The sequence below is a fragment of the Staurois parvus genome, unplaced genomic scaffold (assembly GCF_062004578.1).
Source record: "Staurois parvus isolate SC_StPar_1 unplaced genomic scaffold, SC_StPar_1.0 ptg000006l, whole genome shotgun sequence".
Lineage (NCBI taxonomy): Eukaryota > Metazoa > Chordata > Amphibia > Anura > Ranidae > Staurois > Staurois parvus.
Window position 1 is genome coordinate 10,790,439 of NW_028317802.1, and position 17,247 is coordinate 10,807,685.

Sequence of the window (17,247 nt, forward strand, 5' to 3'; positions counted from 1 at the left end):
TGCCACTTTTGGACAGCTTGGTCTGTTTCAGATGGTGGAAAAATAACAGATCTACTGGCTGTATCAATAGGTAATAATTTTGGAATAGGTACACTATAGGGGTGTCAAACTGGCGGCCCTTCAGCTGCAAAACTACAAGTCCCATCATGCCTCTGCCTTTGGGAGTCATGCTTGTAACGGTCAATCTTGCAATGCCTCATGGGGCATGTAGTTTGGCAACAGCTGGAGGGCCGCCAGTTTGACAGCTGTGCGAGAATGCAATAACTGATAGAGTTTTACTAATTCACAAAGAATAGATTCTACTTCTCTCTTTTAACAATATTCACTTTATAAAATAGAAACACAGTTTCATAGTTGACAACATAGTAAAGTGTTTCATAATATTTTACTGAAAAAGTGCTTAACCCTTCCCTATATCTTAAAATGTTTAGTGAATTTGGCTATGTATAGTTTTGCATTCGTTAAAAATATCTGTGTTCATAAGTAACTTCAAGACAAAAAAGTTATTAAAGATAAACGTCTGATACTGCTTGAAATGCAATGTCTAACTAAATAAATTAAACTCTGTTTATGTATGAATGCATCAAAATAAACAATCTGATAATTTCATGATTTGTATGAGTGTGCTCTTTCTAATGTCTTTATCTAAAGTTTTTATACTTGTAAGATAAAAGTATAACAAGAATATTTATGTTAGCTTTACATAAACTATTGAAGAACCACCTTTAGATTTCATAATGCTTTTGGGTCCCAGTTAGGAGGAAGCAGAATGAGGGGAAACTTTTTCCCAATGAGCATACAGACATTGACAAAAAACTAATAGAAGAATTTAAGTGGTGGCATGCTTGACCCCAGTGTAGGTGAATGTTCCAAGCTGCTGTGACAGGACTTTTTAAGCAGCTCTTGAGTGCAAGATAGGCCCTGCACAGATCTTGGGGTAATGTATCAAGATACCTCCATACACCAGATTAGAATTGGCTTTATTTACCACCAGTTTCCTAGAGAATAGGGCTAATTTATTCCCCCAGTGGTCATTATTGTACATAATAGAAGATTAGATAAATTATCTACAACATGCAATATTCACAAATTTTAAATTAATGTTGCATTATGTGTACATTTTATGTTAACATGTTAACATGTCAAAAGTATTTGATAGTCATTTTTTGAGGATATATGTAATTCCAAAATTGTCACAGTCTACCATCAAAAGTTAATGCATGATTCTGGTAGACACACGTATTGCAGTTTTGTAAACAGTTTAGGCATAACTAAATATTTAAAATAAACACATATAAAAACCTCCAAAATATGCTTTTTTACACTACAATCCTACAAAGATAGCTTATCAGGGACCACCACTAGTTACTAAATAGTCAACTGTAATCCTAAAACAGGTGCAATATTAAAAAAAAAAAAAAAATATATATATATATATATATATATATATATATATACAGGGAGAGACCTATAATGCTTTCCAAAGCATCAAAGACATCCACAAAGACTTAATTAATTGTGGTGATCACTTACCTGAGTAACTCCAGTGTTTGGAAGCATTTCTTTTAAACTCTCAGTTCCAAGACCTAAATCATCTGTGTCAATAAGATTATCCACAGGGACATTTTGATTTGACTTTAAAATACCAACATCACTTTCAGATGGGTCCAAAGCAACACAAACATTGTAGGAGTAGGGGAAGGGCAAAGTTCCATCACTATACATAGAAAGTATCCGGGGATCAGCTGGAGGATATAGGCTTGTAGTTAAAGTTCCAAAATTTGGTAATGGTTTTGACTCTTTGCATTTTGATATAATAACTAAAATAATGGTTATAATAAACAACAAAGAAATCAGCGCTAAAGCAATCACCAAGTATAATTGCAAGCGTGGCTGAGGATCTTCATCAGGATGTTGATTGCTGAGTTTAGGAACAATCTGCTGGAAATTACCTACTACAATGAGGTTTAAGGTGACCGTGGCTGACAAAGATGGAATGCCATTATCTTTTACCATCACCACAACCTTCTGATTCAGTATATTTTTCTCTTGAAAGATACGTGATGTCCTGATTTCTCCTGTGTGTTCATTAATGACAAAAAACGATGGTTCTGATATTTGTGTAAAATGATAAGAAAGCCAAGCGTTATGTCCAGAGTCTTCATCCACCGCAACTACCTTTGTTATTAAAGAACCAGGTTCAGCTGTGAAAGGAACCATCTCAAATGGATCCTGCCCACCACTTCCTGGGGATGGAAACAAGATTTTTGGAGCATTATCATTTTGATCCACTATACGGACTAGCAATGTTGTGTTGGTACTCATAGATGGGGATCCATTGTCTGTAGCAATCGCTTTTATTAAAAATTCCTTGTGTTGCTCAAAATCAAAAGATTTCTGAGCATAAATAACGCCACTCTCCATATTGATGGAAATGTAAGAGGACAAAGGGAAATCATCTGCATTTATCTCGGAAATGGAATAAATAATTTTGGCATTGTCTCCAGTGTCAGGATCAGATGCTTGGATATTGAATACTGAGAGACCTGGTAAATTGTTCTCTAGTATGTTAACAATATAGGAGGATTTCATAAATACTGGCGGATTGTCATTAACATCTGATATGTCCAGTCTAATGGTTCTTCTGCTGGAAAGTGGAGGCGATCCTCTGTCGGTAGTTACAATTGTGATATTGTAACTGGGCACTTCCTCTCTGTCTATTTCACCTGTTGTAACAATTCTATAATAACTATCAGAGGACATTACCAAACTAAATGAAGACTGTTCCATTAGTTTGCAGTCAATGTATCCATTTTCCCCAGAATCTTGATCGTCAACTTCAATTAAAGCTATTACTGTTCCAGATATGGAATCTTCTGGAACAGGAGAAAACAGTGAGGTGATGGATATTTCAGGGGCATTATCATTTTCATCTATGACATCTATCAAAACTTTACAATGGGCGGCAAGGGCACCTCCATCTTTTGCTTGTACTGACAGTTCATAATTTTTTACTAATTCAAAATCTAACTTCTTATTTATTTTGATTTCACCAGTTTTTGGATGAATGCTGAAAGTTCCTGTGTGGTGTACACTTCCTAATGTTTCAATAATAGAATAGTTTATTTGTGCATTTATACCTTCATCTTTGTCAGTAGCATTCACAGTAATTATTGTAGTATTAATCGCCACATTTTCACTTATGCTGGCTTTATATACTGCCTGTGTAAATACTGGAAAATTATCATTAGCATCTATGACAATGACCCTTATTAATGCAGTGCCAGTTCTTATAGGTTTTCCTCCATCAGTAGCTGTCAATGAGAATTCATGCACATTTTGAATTTCTCGATCTAATGGTTTTTCTAGCACAAGTCCAAGAAATTTACTTCCATCTGAATTGATATTCTCACTCAATGCAAAATGCTTGTTGTCATTGAGTTTATATGACTGTACTGAATTAATACCAATATCTGGATCTTTTGCATTTTGTAAAGCAAATCTTGTTCCTGGTGGTGTTAATTCAATTGCTTCAAATGTGAATGTGTCAGGATAAAACACTGGAGGATTGTCATTAATATCCTGAATGTCTATCTTGACTCTAAATATATTTAAGGGATTTTCAACCACAGCATCAAAGGTTAGGAAGCAGGTAGCTTCTGCCCCACACAATGTCTCTCTGTCTATTCTGTCCTTTACATACAGATTCCCATTGTCTAGATTCAAATAAAAGTATTTCTCTGCAACACGTGATACAATTCTCAATTTTCTAGATGAGAGCTGCTTAATATCCAATCCAATATCATCTGCAATATTTGCTATCAGAGAGTCTTTTCTCATTTCTTCTACAATGGAATAATGAATCTGACCAGAGACTGAATGATACAGCCAAGGAAATAACAAGAGAAATGTTACTTGCCATCTGATGCCATTGTACATATGTACATGTTTTTTCATTTCAGTCATTTTCATCTTCTTCAATTCTTCTTTAATTTGCATTCCAGTAAATTAAGTTGGGTGTACTGAGCTGTTCAGAAAGCAGCAGCCCTGTACACCGTGCAGAGAGAATCCAGAAAATGGCTGTTCCTCTTCATGCAGATCTGCAGTGTGTGTGAATGGTGAAAATATCAGTGGATCTCCAGTTCTTTATTCTTTTGCTTATTGGTCAAACAGTGGCGCTCTGAGGCAAAACAGGGGAACTGCAATTCCAAGGAATTTTATTCAGCATTTTTAAGCTATCAAAATATTTCTAAATTACAATGAGGTATATAACGTATAATGCGCAACAATCAGCATTCTTCACATTGAAAAACAGAATGTAAAACTTAAAATTATTGGTAAATAAACTTTAATATATTTTTTTATAAATATTTTTTTCTTTGAATTTTGTTTATATTACATTAAGTTAGATACCTGTATATTGAAGAGTACCTATGCTTGCAGCAGACTGTCAGATTTTGACAAAACATTTCAATGAAATCTATAAATAATTATGTAATATTTGGGTTTATACATAAAACAAAAAAAGTCAGCATATTATAGATTATAGCTATAATAGTTTAAACTGAATAATAAAACTCATATTATGTTTGTGCACTTCTGAGTTGGAAAGGTAACGCAAGAAACTCTTTATGTCTTTGCGGGAGTTATTCAGTACTGGAGGTATATACAGCACTTTATTGACAAATAATTTTTACGTTTATATTCCTTAAAATTAAAACAAAATTTTAAAGTTTCCACATGGCAAAAGGTTTTAACATTAATATTCACTGGAACAAGAATTTGAACTTTCCCTACACTGCAGACTGTATACTAAATTTGGCTATGTATATCTTTGTATTCTTTATAAAATATCTGTAATCATGAGGGGCCTGCGCCTATATTATTAATGATAAAATATCTGATCATTAAGTCATTAAGATTAAAACAGTTTAAAGATTTTTTGAAGATGAAATATAACAGTTTCAGACTGTATGAAGTTTATGGTATATATATATATATATATATATATATATATATGTATATATATATATATATAAAATTAGATTTTGGAGTAAAATTACTAGATCTGGTGCACTCAGAATCTGGTGCAGCTGTGCATGGTAGCCAATCAGCTTCTAACTTTTTGTCAATAAAACTTTGGCAATAAATCCTGGAAGCTGATTGGTTTCTATCCATTGTTGCACCAGATTTTGCACACTTTTTAGCAAATTATCTGCTTTGTGCTCATATGGATGCAAAGAAGCACACAGAACAGTAAATGGTTATTCTATTGAAATGTGCTGTCTCTTCTCTTTGTATCTAATATTTTTTTATATTTCTAAGGCAAGTGGGACTTCAGATATGTGTTAGCTTTACATTAACTATAGAGGATTCTCTCCCAGACTGTTCATGGTGCTTTTTTCCTTGTGAGAAAAAGGCAGAGCAGGAATGATGATCTTTCCACTGGAAACATAGGCTGCAATAAAATCTTGACCTAGGATCTAACATGTCCTCACTAAAGTATACACATATTTTCTTTTAATGTAAAGAATGTCCAAAGCAAAACTTTTTATATTGTAGACAGTGGAGACAAGTTAAACAAACTTTTCTGTGCATCACACTACATTACAATGATAACACACCTGCCTTACTGTTAAAGCTTCAGTAGCAAAAATTTAATTTTTTCTTACAAACTGAAGCAGCAGCCAATATGTTCAACATAATGCACAAGTAAATGGGGTCACATGATTTACATGTGACCCCATTTACTTTTTACATATTACATCACCCTTTGTACTTCCACACATAGATACATACAGATACTTCCACTACTGAGATGATTTCCATTCGTTCTTTGCATTACACAATAGCATTCAGCATTCAATCCCTTTGCTATACAGATTCATTGACTAACCGACTATTGTTCACAAAACTAGTACATAAAAAAAGTATTGGAATTAATTAATGGTTCAAATTGTTTGCTTGGCCAATTCAAAAATGATTATGCAAGGAGGTGCAAAAAACGTTCTAACGATAGACAGTATTTGACTTTTTAGATGCTATGTATTTATAAGTTTATAAGTTTATAAGTTTTATGAAATGTAATACATTATATTTCATGAAACTACATTTCACAGGAGACTATCATACATAAAGGAAATATATGACTTTGGTAAGTGGCAAATACCATAGCAGCTATTTGATTATCTAAGTAGATTGCATGATCTTGAAAAAGCTCTAAGAATTGATAGAAAATATTACATTCTGCGCATCAGCCACTATAGTTAAACATACTATGAAATGTGTAATTACTTAAATACTTGTATTGTAAGTTTTAGGTTCTGCTTAGCATTTCCAGTAGGTGATACACTAATCAGAATAAACCCATTTCCCTCCCCTCTTGTCAAACCATAGTCATATTACTGTCCCTTACTCATGAGGTATCATACCTACATATATATAATTAACAAAGTTCGCAAAGTTCATCATTTTACAATCTAGCCAGTTTTGGAACAGAAGACAAAGCAAAACCCTCTGAGCAACTGTTCCCTACTTTGCCATGGGTAGTAGGATTCAAATATTCCCATTTTCTCCTTTTTAGATTGCAACTTAGAAAAAAAAAATCATCTAGTATTTCATTATTGGCTATGCCTTTAATATTTACATGGTAAGGCATTCCACAGGTTACACATCTTTACTGTACATGAGCCATAATATAATATGTATCACTCTGTGATTACAGTGCAGTTTACAAAAGTAAATGGAAAGAAAGATATCATGCTTCATTTTAACTTCATATACATGGCAAAACATACATCATTTTGTGTTAAAAATAGAGTTTCAGTTACTTGTACACAGTCCTCCCTTGATGATGGCACTTAGTCATGGTACTAGAATGCCAAAATACTTGTGCATCAGGCACAGTTTTCTGGTACCCTTCCAAGCACCAAATCAATACTTACACCGCTGCATCTCAAAATATTGTATGCTTTCCACTGGGGGGAGACATAGGCATGGGGGAACCCAAGCCATAGCATTGCAGAGTAGGCAAGGATGACTATGTGAACTCAGTGTCCTTCCATAATAATGTGATTTGTTGGCTGCTACATCACATGGCCATCCACTAGAGTGCACAACTAAGCGGCAGAAGAAGAGGTTCTATTTATAAATTATGCTCTAGCAAGCATATGGCTGTCCTCTGGACCCTAAAAAGTATGCAGCAAGATACTGGTTACAGTGATATGTTTATAACATCACGGTGGCCAGAAAATTATCTTAATAAATACATCATTCAAAATCTGAAAGGTTAGCTTGTTCTGTCATTTATTTAGGGCTTTAAGGTTCAGGTACCTACCCCCTTCTCCTAGGCTTCCCTTGTCTCTACCCCTCCCCAACCTTCCTTCACCTCACCTTTTACACAATGGAGTTTTCTAATGTTGCCATATGAAAAAGAGATATGCAGCTCAAATATGTAAGTAAAATACAGATGTCACAAATACACTAAACTACAAAAGTTTTGCCTGGTAAATAGCATTATGACACTGCCTTGTGACTTCCAGAAAATGCAAGTGATAGTTGTCTTGTAATGCAGTACTGAAATCCAGTCATACTATATTGTTGTATCAAATATTATGTCTGCGCCACAAATTCTAAAAATTAAACACAGCTGTTGTATTAGAACACCTTCTGGTATTCAAAATAAAATACTGCATAGTTAAAATGTACAGTGCTAGTAAATATATATTAACAAATTAATGTGATTTTCTTATAGATACCACATATATCATAGTCCATATATTCATTATGTGCTGCATAAAATGCTAAGAGTGCAAATCAATCCACATCATTGGGTACAAAAAAGCAATCACTAAGTGCTATTTTTTTTTTTTGCAAAATTGTAAACAATAATAACAATATAAAGCGCAAGAACCACACACTCTATGCCCACTTTAACTACAATCAAAAGTATTCAGTGCATATAGTCTTTTTATCCAAATCCATTGTTAACAGACAAAGATCATTATCTCCAGCAGAAATTAAGTTGACATCCCAAGTATTGTGCTGCCATACAGAAACACTCTGTGTGAACTCCACGCTGTTCTGTGAATTCTCCACAAAGTTGTTTAAACTAATCACCAGAAGCTCTGACCCTTTAAATGGCTCCTTAGAACTTTCTTATAAACCTCCAAGGCAAACCATCACCAATTCAAGAAAGTTCCATATAAAAATAATAAACCATCTGCGGGATGAAATCACATGACTAAACCACGCCCATGCCTCCCATCAATCAGACATCATCAGGGATGGATATATGATAACTTACCAGTGATCACTAGATACTAATTCACTGGTCACAGAGGAATTTGTTATAAAGTTAGACTGGGACGTTAATATGAAGACTGTCAGACCAAAACTTTTTATATGCACTGTGCCTTACATGTGCTTTCCTCAAATATTTTAAACTGGTTAACACTTTCCTAACATAGTTAGGTGTTACTAAACCCACAACAGTAAAATCAGCCTGTATATGCAGTAGAGCATGCTTGTTATACTCACTGTGGAACCTAAGGGGTTAATCATCTGCATTGTGTAAAAAGGCTGTTTGATCCTTTCTTCTCTGCCCCTCCTCTTGTTGAAATGGCCACCTGATACAGACTGAACCCACGGTCACATGCACATGCTCAGTTTGGTGTGTATTGCTAGAAAGGGTTTTTTTTTCTTGGGAGGGTGCATGTGATCAGCACAGGGCCAATCAGCACTGTCCAGACAGAAGCTCAGAGGTTTCACATCCTCCTAGAGCAGAAAGAAAACTCCTTCTACAAGCTTTAACCAGTGCTCTGCTGAAGTCACAAGACTGCTTGAACTGCTGATGAGAAAAGGTATTTAACAGTTTATATTTACTAACATAATTGCATGTCCATGTTGTGTGTACTGTGGGAGACCAGATATAGTGAATGCAGAATCCTGGGTTTAGTAGCACTTTAAGCAATGAAACTGTTATAATGAGCTAAAAACCAAGAATACAACAGCCATGGAGACATAATTAAGTGTGAATATTATGACTTACCTGAACAACTCCTGTGGATGCAAGTGCTTCTTTAGAACTCCCATTTCCAAGACCTGAATCATCAGTGTCAATCAGGTTATCTACAGGGACATTTTGATTTGACTTTAAAAGTCTAAAATCATTTTCAGATTGGTCCAAAGCCACACAAACATCATAGGAATAAGGAAAGGATAAAGTTCCATCACTATACATGGAAAGTATCCTGGGATCAGGAGGATAGAGGCTTGCACCTAAAGGTCCAAAGTTTGGTAATGGTTTTGACTCCTTGCATTTTGATATAATGACCAATATAACAGTTATAATAAACAATAACGAAATAAGGGCTAAAGCAATCACCAAGTATAAATGCAAGTGTGACTGAGGAGGATCTTCATCAGGAAATTGATTGCTGAGCTTAGGAACCATTTGCTGGAAATTATCTGCAATAATGAAGGTTAGGGAGACTGTAGCTGAGAGAGACAGAATGCCATTATCTCTCACCATCACCACAACCTTCTGATTCTGTACATCTTTCTCCTGAAAAATACGTGATGTCCTGATTTCTCCTGTATGTTCCTTAATGACAAAAAACGATGGTTCTGATATTTGTATGAAATGATAAGAAAGCCAAGCGTTATGTCCAGAGTCTTCATCCACTGCAACCACCTTTGTAATTAAAGATCCAGGTTCAGCAGTAAAAGGAACCATCTCAAATGCATCCTGGCTACCTCTTCCTGGCGATGGGAACAAGATTCTTGGAGCATTATCATTCTGATCTACTATACGGATCAGTAATGTTGTGTTGGTACTCAGAGATGGAGATCCATTGTCTTTGGCAGTTATTTGTACGGAAAACTCCCTGCGCTGCTCAAAATCGAAAGATTTCTGAGCATAAAGATCTCCCGTCTCCATATTAATGGAAAGGTAGGAAGATAAAGGGAAATCTTCTCCATTTATTTTGGATAATGTATAAATAATTTTAGCATTGTCTCCTGCATCAGGATCATAAGCTTTTATACTGTATATTAAGGCACCTGGCAAATTATTTTCTGGTATATAAACAACATGGGAAAATGAAATAAACACTGGTGGATTGTCATTAACATCTGATATGTCCAGTCTGATGGTTCTTCTGCTAGAAAGTGGAGGAGATCCTCTGTCGGTAGCTACAATTGTGATATTATAACTGGATTCTTTCTCTCTGTCTATATCACCTGTAGTAACAATTCTATAATAACTATCAGATGACATTGCTAAACTGAATGAAGGCTGTTCTATTAGCTTGCAATCAATGTATCCATTTTCTCCAGAATCTTGATCATCAACTTCAATTAGAGCTATTACTGTTCCAGACATGGAATCTTCTGGAACAGGAGAAAATAATGATGTGATGGATATCTCAGGAGCATTATCATTTTCATCTATGACTTCTATCAATATCTTGCAATGGGTGACAAGACCACCTCCATCTTTTGCTTGTACTGACAGTTCATAATTTTTTGTTGATTCAAAATCTAATTTCCTATTTATTTTAATTTCACCAGTTGTTGGATTAATGCTGAATGCTCCTGTGTGATGTACATATCCTGATGTTCGGCTGAAATAATATTTTATTTCTGCATATATACCTTCATCTTTGTCAGTAGCATTCACAGTAATTATTGTAGTATTAATTGGCACATTTTCACTTGTGCTGGTTTTATACACTGTCTGTGAAAATACTGGAAAATTATCATTAGCATCTGTGACAATAATTTTTATTAATGCATTGCCAGATCTCATAGGTTTTCCTCCATCAGTAGCTGTTAAGGAAAATTCATGCACATTCTGAGATTCTCGATCTAATGGTTTTTCTAGCACAATTTCAAGAAATTTACTTCCATCTGAATTGATTTTCTCACTTAGGGCAAAATATTTGTTATCACTGAGCTTATAGGTCTGTACTGAATTAATTCCAAAATCTGAATCTTCTGCATTCTGCAAAGTAAATCTAGATCCTGGTGATAGTGATTCACTTGCTTCAAATGTGAATGTGTCAGGATAAAACACTGGAGGATTATCATTTATGTCCTCAATGTCTACCTTGACTCTAAATATATTTAAGGGATTTTCAAGCACAGCATCAAAGGTTAGGAAGCAGGTAGCTTCTGCCCCACACAATGTCTCTCTGTCTATCCTGTCCTTTACATACAGATTTCCATTATCTACATTCACATAAAAGTATTTCTCTGCAACACGTGATACAATTCTCAGTTTTCTAGATGAGAGCCAATTAATATCTAATTCAAGATCCTTTGCAATATTTGCTATAACAGAGTCTTTTCTCATTTCCTCTACAATGGAATAATGAATCTGACCAGAGACTGAATGATATAGCCAGGAAAATAAGAGGGGAAATATTACTTGCCAAATGATTCCTTTGTATCTCTTGGCTTGTTGCTTTAGCCCACCCATGTTCTGCTTCTGCAGTCCTTGTGTAATGTATAATCCAGTGGAGTAAGATAGATGCACAAGATTGTTTTAATGCAAGAAAACAGCAGCTCTGTACACTGTGTAGAGAAAATCCAGAAAATGGCTTTGTCACAGATCTGTTGTATATACGCTGTATGAGGGATGAAAATACCAGTGGATCTCACATTCTGTATTCTTTTGCTTATTGGTCAAACAGTGGCGCTCTGAGGTGAAACTGAGGAACTGCAAGATTTAGCAAGTATTTACTGTCAGAGCTACCTAGATTTTGCTAAATTTAAATAGAAATATTAAAGCATTAAATAAACATTTTGAGTCTGGAGTAATATCTACATTTATGGTTTTGATTTGTTTCATGAGCATTTTTTTTTTTGAAGCTAATTTATATTAGGTAAAAGTTCTTCCCAGAGTATAAAAAAATACAAGATAATGTTACCAGTAATACTACTACTACTACTACGACTACTACTAATAATAATAATTGTCCTCCACAGAAAAAAAAGAAAATCTCACCAGCCAATGTATTAGGTACACCTTGCTAGTACGGGTTGGACTCCCTTTTGCCTTCAGAACTGCCTTAATTCTTTGTGGCATAGATTCAACAAGGTGTTGGTCCATATTGACATGATATGATCACACACTTGCTGCAGATTTGTCAGCTGCACATCCTTGATGAAAACCTCCTTTTCCACCACATCTCAAAGGTGCTCTTTTGGACTAAGATCTGGTGACTGTGGGGGCCATTGGAGTTCAGCGAACTCATTGTTATGTTCAAGAAACCATGATTTGAGCTTTGTGACATGGTGCATTATCCTACTGGAAGCAGCCATCAGAAGATGGGTACACTGTAGTCATAAAAGGATGGATATGGTCAGCAACAATACTCATGTAGGCCATGGTGCTTAAACAATGCTCAATTGGTACTAAGGGGCCCAAAGTGAGCCAAGAGAATACCTCCCACACCATTATGCCACATCCACCAGCCTGAACTATAGATACAAGGTAGGATGGATCCATTCTTTCTTTTTGTTTACTCCAAATTCTGACCCTACCATCTGAATGTCGCAGCTGAAATCAAGACTCATTAGACCAGACAACATTTTTCCAATCTTCTATTGTCCATTTTTGGTGAGCCTGGTTAAATTGTAGCTTCCTTTTCCTGTTCTTAGCGACAGAAGTGGCACCTTGTATGGTCTTCTGCTTCTATAACCCATTTGCTTCAAGGTTCGATGTGTTGTGTGTTCTGAGATGGTATTCTGCATACCTTGGTTGTAACAAGTAGTTATTTGAGTTACTGTTGCCTTTTTTATAACCTTGAACCAGTCTTCCCATTCTCCTCTGACCTCTGACATTTGACATCAACAAGGCATTTTCATCCACACAACTGCCACTCACTGGATATTTTCTCTTTTTCGGACCATTCTGTGTAAATCCTAGAGATGGTTGTGCATGATAATCCCAGTAGATCAGGCATTTTTTAAATACTCAGACTAGCCCGTCTGACACCAACAACCATGACACATTCAAAGCCACTTAAATCCCCTTTCTTCCTCATTCCGATGCTTGGTTTGAATTTCAGCAAGTGGTCTTCACCACGTCTAGATGCCTAAATGCATTGAGTTGCTGCCATGTGATTGGCTGATTAGCAATTTGTGTTACCAAGCAATAGAACAGGTGCACCTAATAAAAAGGCTGGTGAGTGTATATACTGTATATATGTATAATATGTATTTCACATAACCACACCACACTCTTCCACTCATGCAAAATGATCACTTAGACTTGATGGCCACATTTGTCCCACATACAGTATCAAAGAACTAGAACTATAATATCATTTCTTGTAGTAAAACATACAATTTGAGTGGATAGGGCATATATAGTAAATATCTCTTAACCAAATAAGTTCCTTAATAGAGAAGTACAGACAAAGTTCTTTTGGCTGTACTTCTCCTGTGCATTACAGGAGTGCCGTTCATCATGCATTCCTGTGATCCATTTTTAGCTGACAGCAAGCTGAAGCCCACTGTTGGGTGATGTCACTCAGCCGGTCCAGGCTAGGGAAAGATCCCAAATTTAAAGTCAGGATCCACCCTAGAGTCTGGAGCGGCACCTGGCTCAGCCTCTCAGTGAAGCGCTGAGCCTGAGCCAGCTTCTCCCGCCCCCTCCACAGCCCAGCTCTCCAGTGAGCCCTAAGGGGGGGGGGGTGGCAGAGCAGTGAGCAGCTGTGAAAACTCAGCGATTGCTGAGTTCTGAGTTCTCACTATTAGAGCCGGTGGGCTACCGAGGTAAGTATAACTGGTGGAAAAAAAAAACCCTACTTCTCTTTTAAGCTTTATTATAAGCTTACCTGTAGGTAAAAATAGATCAAAAAAAAGAATTAACTACCACTTTAAGAACAACTTACTTTAACTGAAGTTAAAAAGAAAAATATATACAAGTATATTTATCTGTGAGATATATGTCTGGTATGGCGTTCTCCATCAAGTAATGGGTGAAGTCTCAAATCAGATTAAAATGTTTGCTTATTGGCATGTTTCAGATAGATTTTAGAGAAATATTAAAATACAACCAGGGGCGGACTGACCATTCAGAAACTCAGCACTGCCCGAGGGCCCAGGGTCAGTAGGGGGCCCCATGAGATGCCTCTAGTACCTTTCATAGGCTTTTTTTGTGTGTGGTTTGAGTGTGGGTGAGGACACAGGGGCCCCATGATCCCCTATTGTCTGGGGACCCCATGAGTTGTCAGTCCGCCCCTGAATACAACATACATAGAAAAAGACTGCAAAATGATTTCCATCACAGGGGAAGCAGGACCTGACAAGTTTAACTTGTAAAAAGCCCAGTCCATTAAACCAAGGTCATACTGCCCCAAATCAAATCTATTGTAGTTTAAAAAAATAGTCAACAAACCAAGCTTTAGTTTTCTGCAATTTGAACCATTTGCAATCCTACTTAAAATCAATTGCCTGAATAACAACTGATGTAACAATTTTAATTTATGCACTAGTATACATGCTTGAGCATAAATTTAAATTGTTACAACAATTGTTAAAAACATTTGTAAATTCAGTACAGGTACAATTTATTCAGTATAGTTCTATGTTCTATAAACGAAATTGGTTATTAAATTAGATATGAATGAAGATTAAATGCAGATAAATGTCTAAAATAAGTAGACAGACTACCTGTCTACCTTCAAGTAAAATGTCACTAATGACATGACTTTTAACTCTCATCTGCATGTGACCATGACCACTTTTAAAACATTACTGTTCTTTTACTTGAACATGAAAAATGGTCTTGTGCTTTAGCACCTAAACATTTGAACAAGAAGGTGGAGTTGATTTACTGGATGAATTGAAGATTTACACCTTGCTAACTTAGCAAAGTGAATGTTAGCCAAAAGAGAGAAACTTAAAGTGGTTCTAAATCCTTACATATACCCGGTGAAGTTACTGGCCTCAAGTGATACACAGAGATGAAACAAATCCTCCAACATATGTTGTACCTGGTTATTATTATTATACAGGATTTATATAGCGCCAACGGTTTGCTCAGCGCTTTACATTATAGTGGGAGACAATACAGCAACAATACATAAACATGTTTCTAGAAAAAAAAAATTCTTTGTACATGGTTTGACACTTAAAATGAGCACAGCTTCACCTTATTCACTAGTGTCCACTTTGCATAGAAGGTGGAATCATTGTAACATACAACATGCTCAACAAGTGTGCCATTTAGAGAATGCTTTGCACTTTCTCAAAGCATTCTCTGATTGGACAAGGTGGAGAATTTCACGTAACCGCATTCTCTCCACCTCTTCCCATTTGGAGAACATTTTCATTCCCTAAGAAAGGTGATTTTTGAATGACACTCATGCCAACTGGGCTACCTCCTGTGTTTAAAAAGCAGCAGGACAGTCACTTGGTGTGGGACCTAGAAGCTGGTGGAGATCCTGTGCCTAATAACCTCATTCTTGGGGCAATTTTTTGAACTCCTATTGGAGGAATACAATACGCTATATATGTGTTGTGGCATGCAAAAACAGTCTTATATATATTTTTAAGAAACTGCACTACTTCCTCATTATTGAGCAATTTTTGGAAACCCTGATTTGGGTCTATATATCGAAATATACATAGACTGTATCAATCAGTCTGGACTTCATACACTGACCACCTGGCTTCCCACCCCCATATTCACTTTTTCATCCAGACCTGATCTTATTTCAAGAGAGGAGGAGTCCCCTTCATCTTCTGTATGGTAATATTCAGAGATTTTTACCCTTATTTAGTTTCATTCAGGTTTGCTTGTTGTCTGATATTTATGTCTCATATCTGTACACTTTTAGAATCACTTATTATCGTGGACACATTTCCATCTGGGGTGGTTACCCAGGAAGGCCATATATCCATCCTTCTATGATGGTCAAGCTTATGAGAAGGTAATGGAATAACATATATACCTAACATGGGGTTACTGTGTTATTACACATGGTTAGTGCATATATCCTATTTTTTGTTCCTTCTACTATGATCCTTTCTTTTCTGGCTTTTCCATTTCAGGAAGTCATTCCATCTATTGTGGTGGTTACCAAAAATACTTTTTTGAAGAATGACCTCCCTAGGCAGATATCGTATGGAAAATATGAAAATTCTTTGATCAAGTAGTTAGGAACGTCATTGCCTTATGTGGATTCCTGATTGCCGAATAATTATTAGATCTGGAGAGGCCGAATGCTTTTAACCTAGTGATTTTATAATGACCTATTTACCATGTCTCTGTCTAACCTCTTTATGATCCATGTGATCGAATAAAACTTTTTTGTAAATTACTAATTATATTACTCCGCTTGTATTTTCTAATAACCACTCTGTGTGAGCAGTACTGCACTTGTCATACTGCTATTTTTTATGTTAAAGCTGGTGGAGATCACTGTAGTAGTGGTGTCTACTGCAGTGATTTCCAGATTCTAGTGGGATCCTACAGGTGTGGTATATGTATAGTTGCAATTGTCCAAATTGGAGGATTTTTTTAAATAGCAAGTCTGCCATATCAGACTCACACATCAATTAATGAGCACCTCATAAATATATTCCTGTTCTAATTTTCACATTGATGACATAACATTCTGTTATGTAATTCTGGCATTACAATACAAGAACAGTACAAGGCATTAAAAAGAGCAAGCCATAATCAAAATTATAGGCCCAGAAAATTCAGTTCTAAGCTACTGCGGTTACCTTGGTGTTTAAAATATGCAGTATATATTTTCCCCTTATGTAGGCATACTGGCTTTCAGAATGGCACTTACAGTTGTATGTCAATGAAAGCCTAACAGTTGCTGCCTGTGAACTGCGTCAGATCACATATAATTTCCCAGGTTCAGAGTATGCATAATAGCATCCAACCAAAAAGTCTTAAGTTTGACACCATCCCTTGTAATCATGATGCTCAGTTAAGTGATACTGTTCTGTTCTTTCAGCAGTTAGGAAATAGTGTGTTTGGTCTGACTGTTGGTAAGCTAGCGCCTGTAAATCTTCATATGTCCTCTGACCCCTGACTCTCTAATTAAAAAGACAGACTTTGACATAATAAGCTAAAGGTGGATCGTTATTAAATGAAAGTCTATACAATTATAATTAAATTATTAAAGACTAAACAATATCCAAACCAAGCTTGCATAGATGCTATGCTTGCATTAAAACTAATGGTTAGGTGTATTCTAAACATATTACAAAATT

General features: G+C 35.9%; 1 protein-coding gene across 12 annotated transcripts in view; it reads right to left on the reverse strand.

The window, feature by feature from the left end:
- The window catches only part of LOC149474329 (protocadherin gamma-A3-like), a 440,639-nt gene that overhangs the window by 320,238 nt on the left and 103,154 nt on the right, over positions 1-17,247 (reverse strand). Inside the window, exon 1 of one of the 12 annotated variants that reach the window (XM_089657863.1) lies at positions 9,050-11,531. The exons of 10 other annotated variants lie outside the window; for them this stretch is intronic. In XM_089657863.1, coding sequence (XP_089513989.1) covers positions 9,050-11,482 — 2,433 coding nt within the window. In that variant the 5' untranslated portion in view covers positions 11,483-11,531. Of the gene's footprint in view, positions 1-1,533; positions 1,659-9,049; positions 11,532-17,247 lie in introns of those variants that run through there. One more of the 12 variants, XM_089657148.1, reaches the window with a different exon arrangement.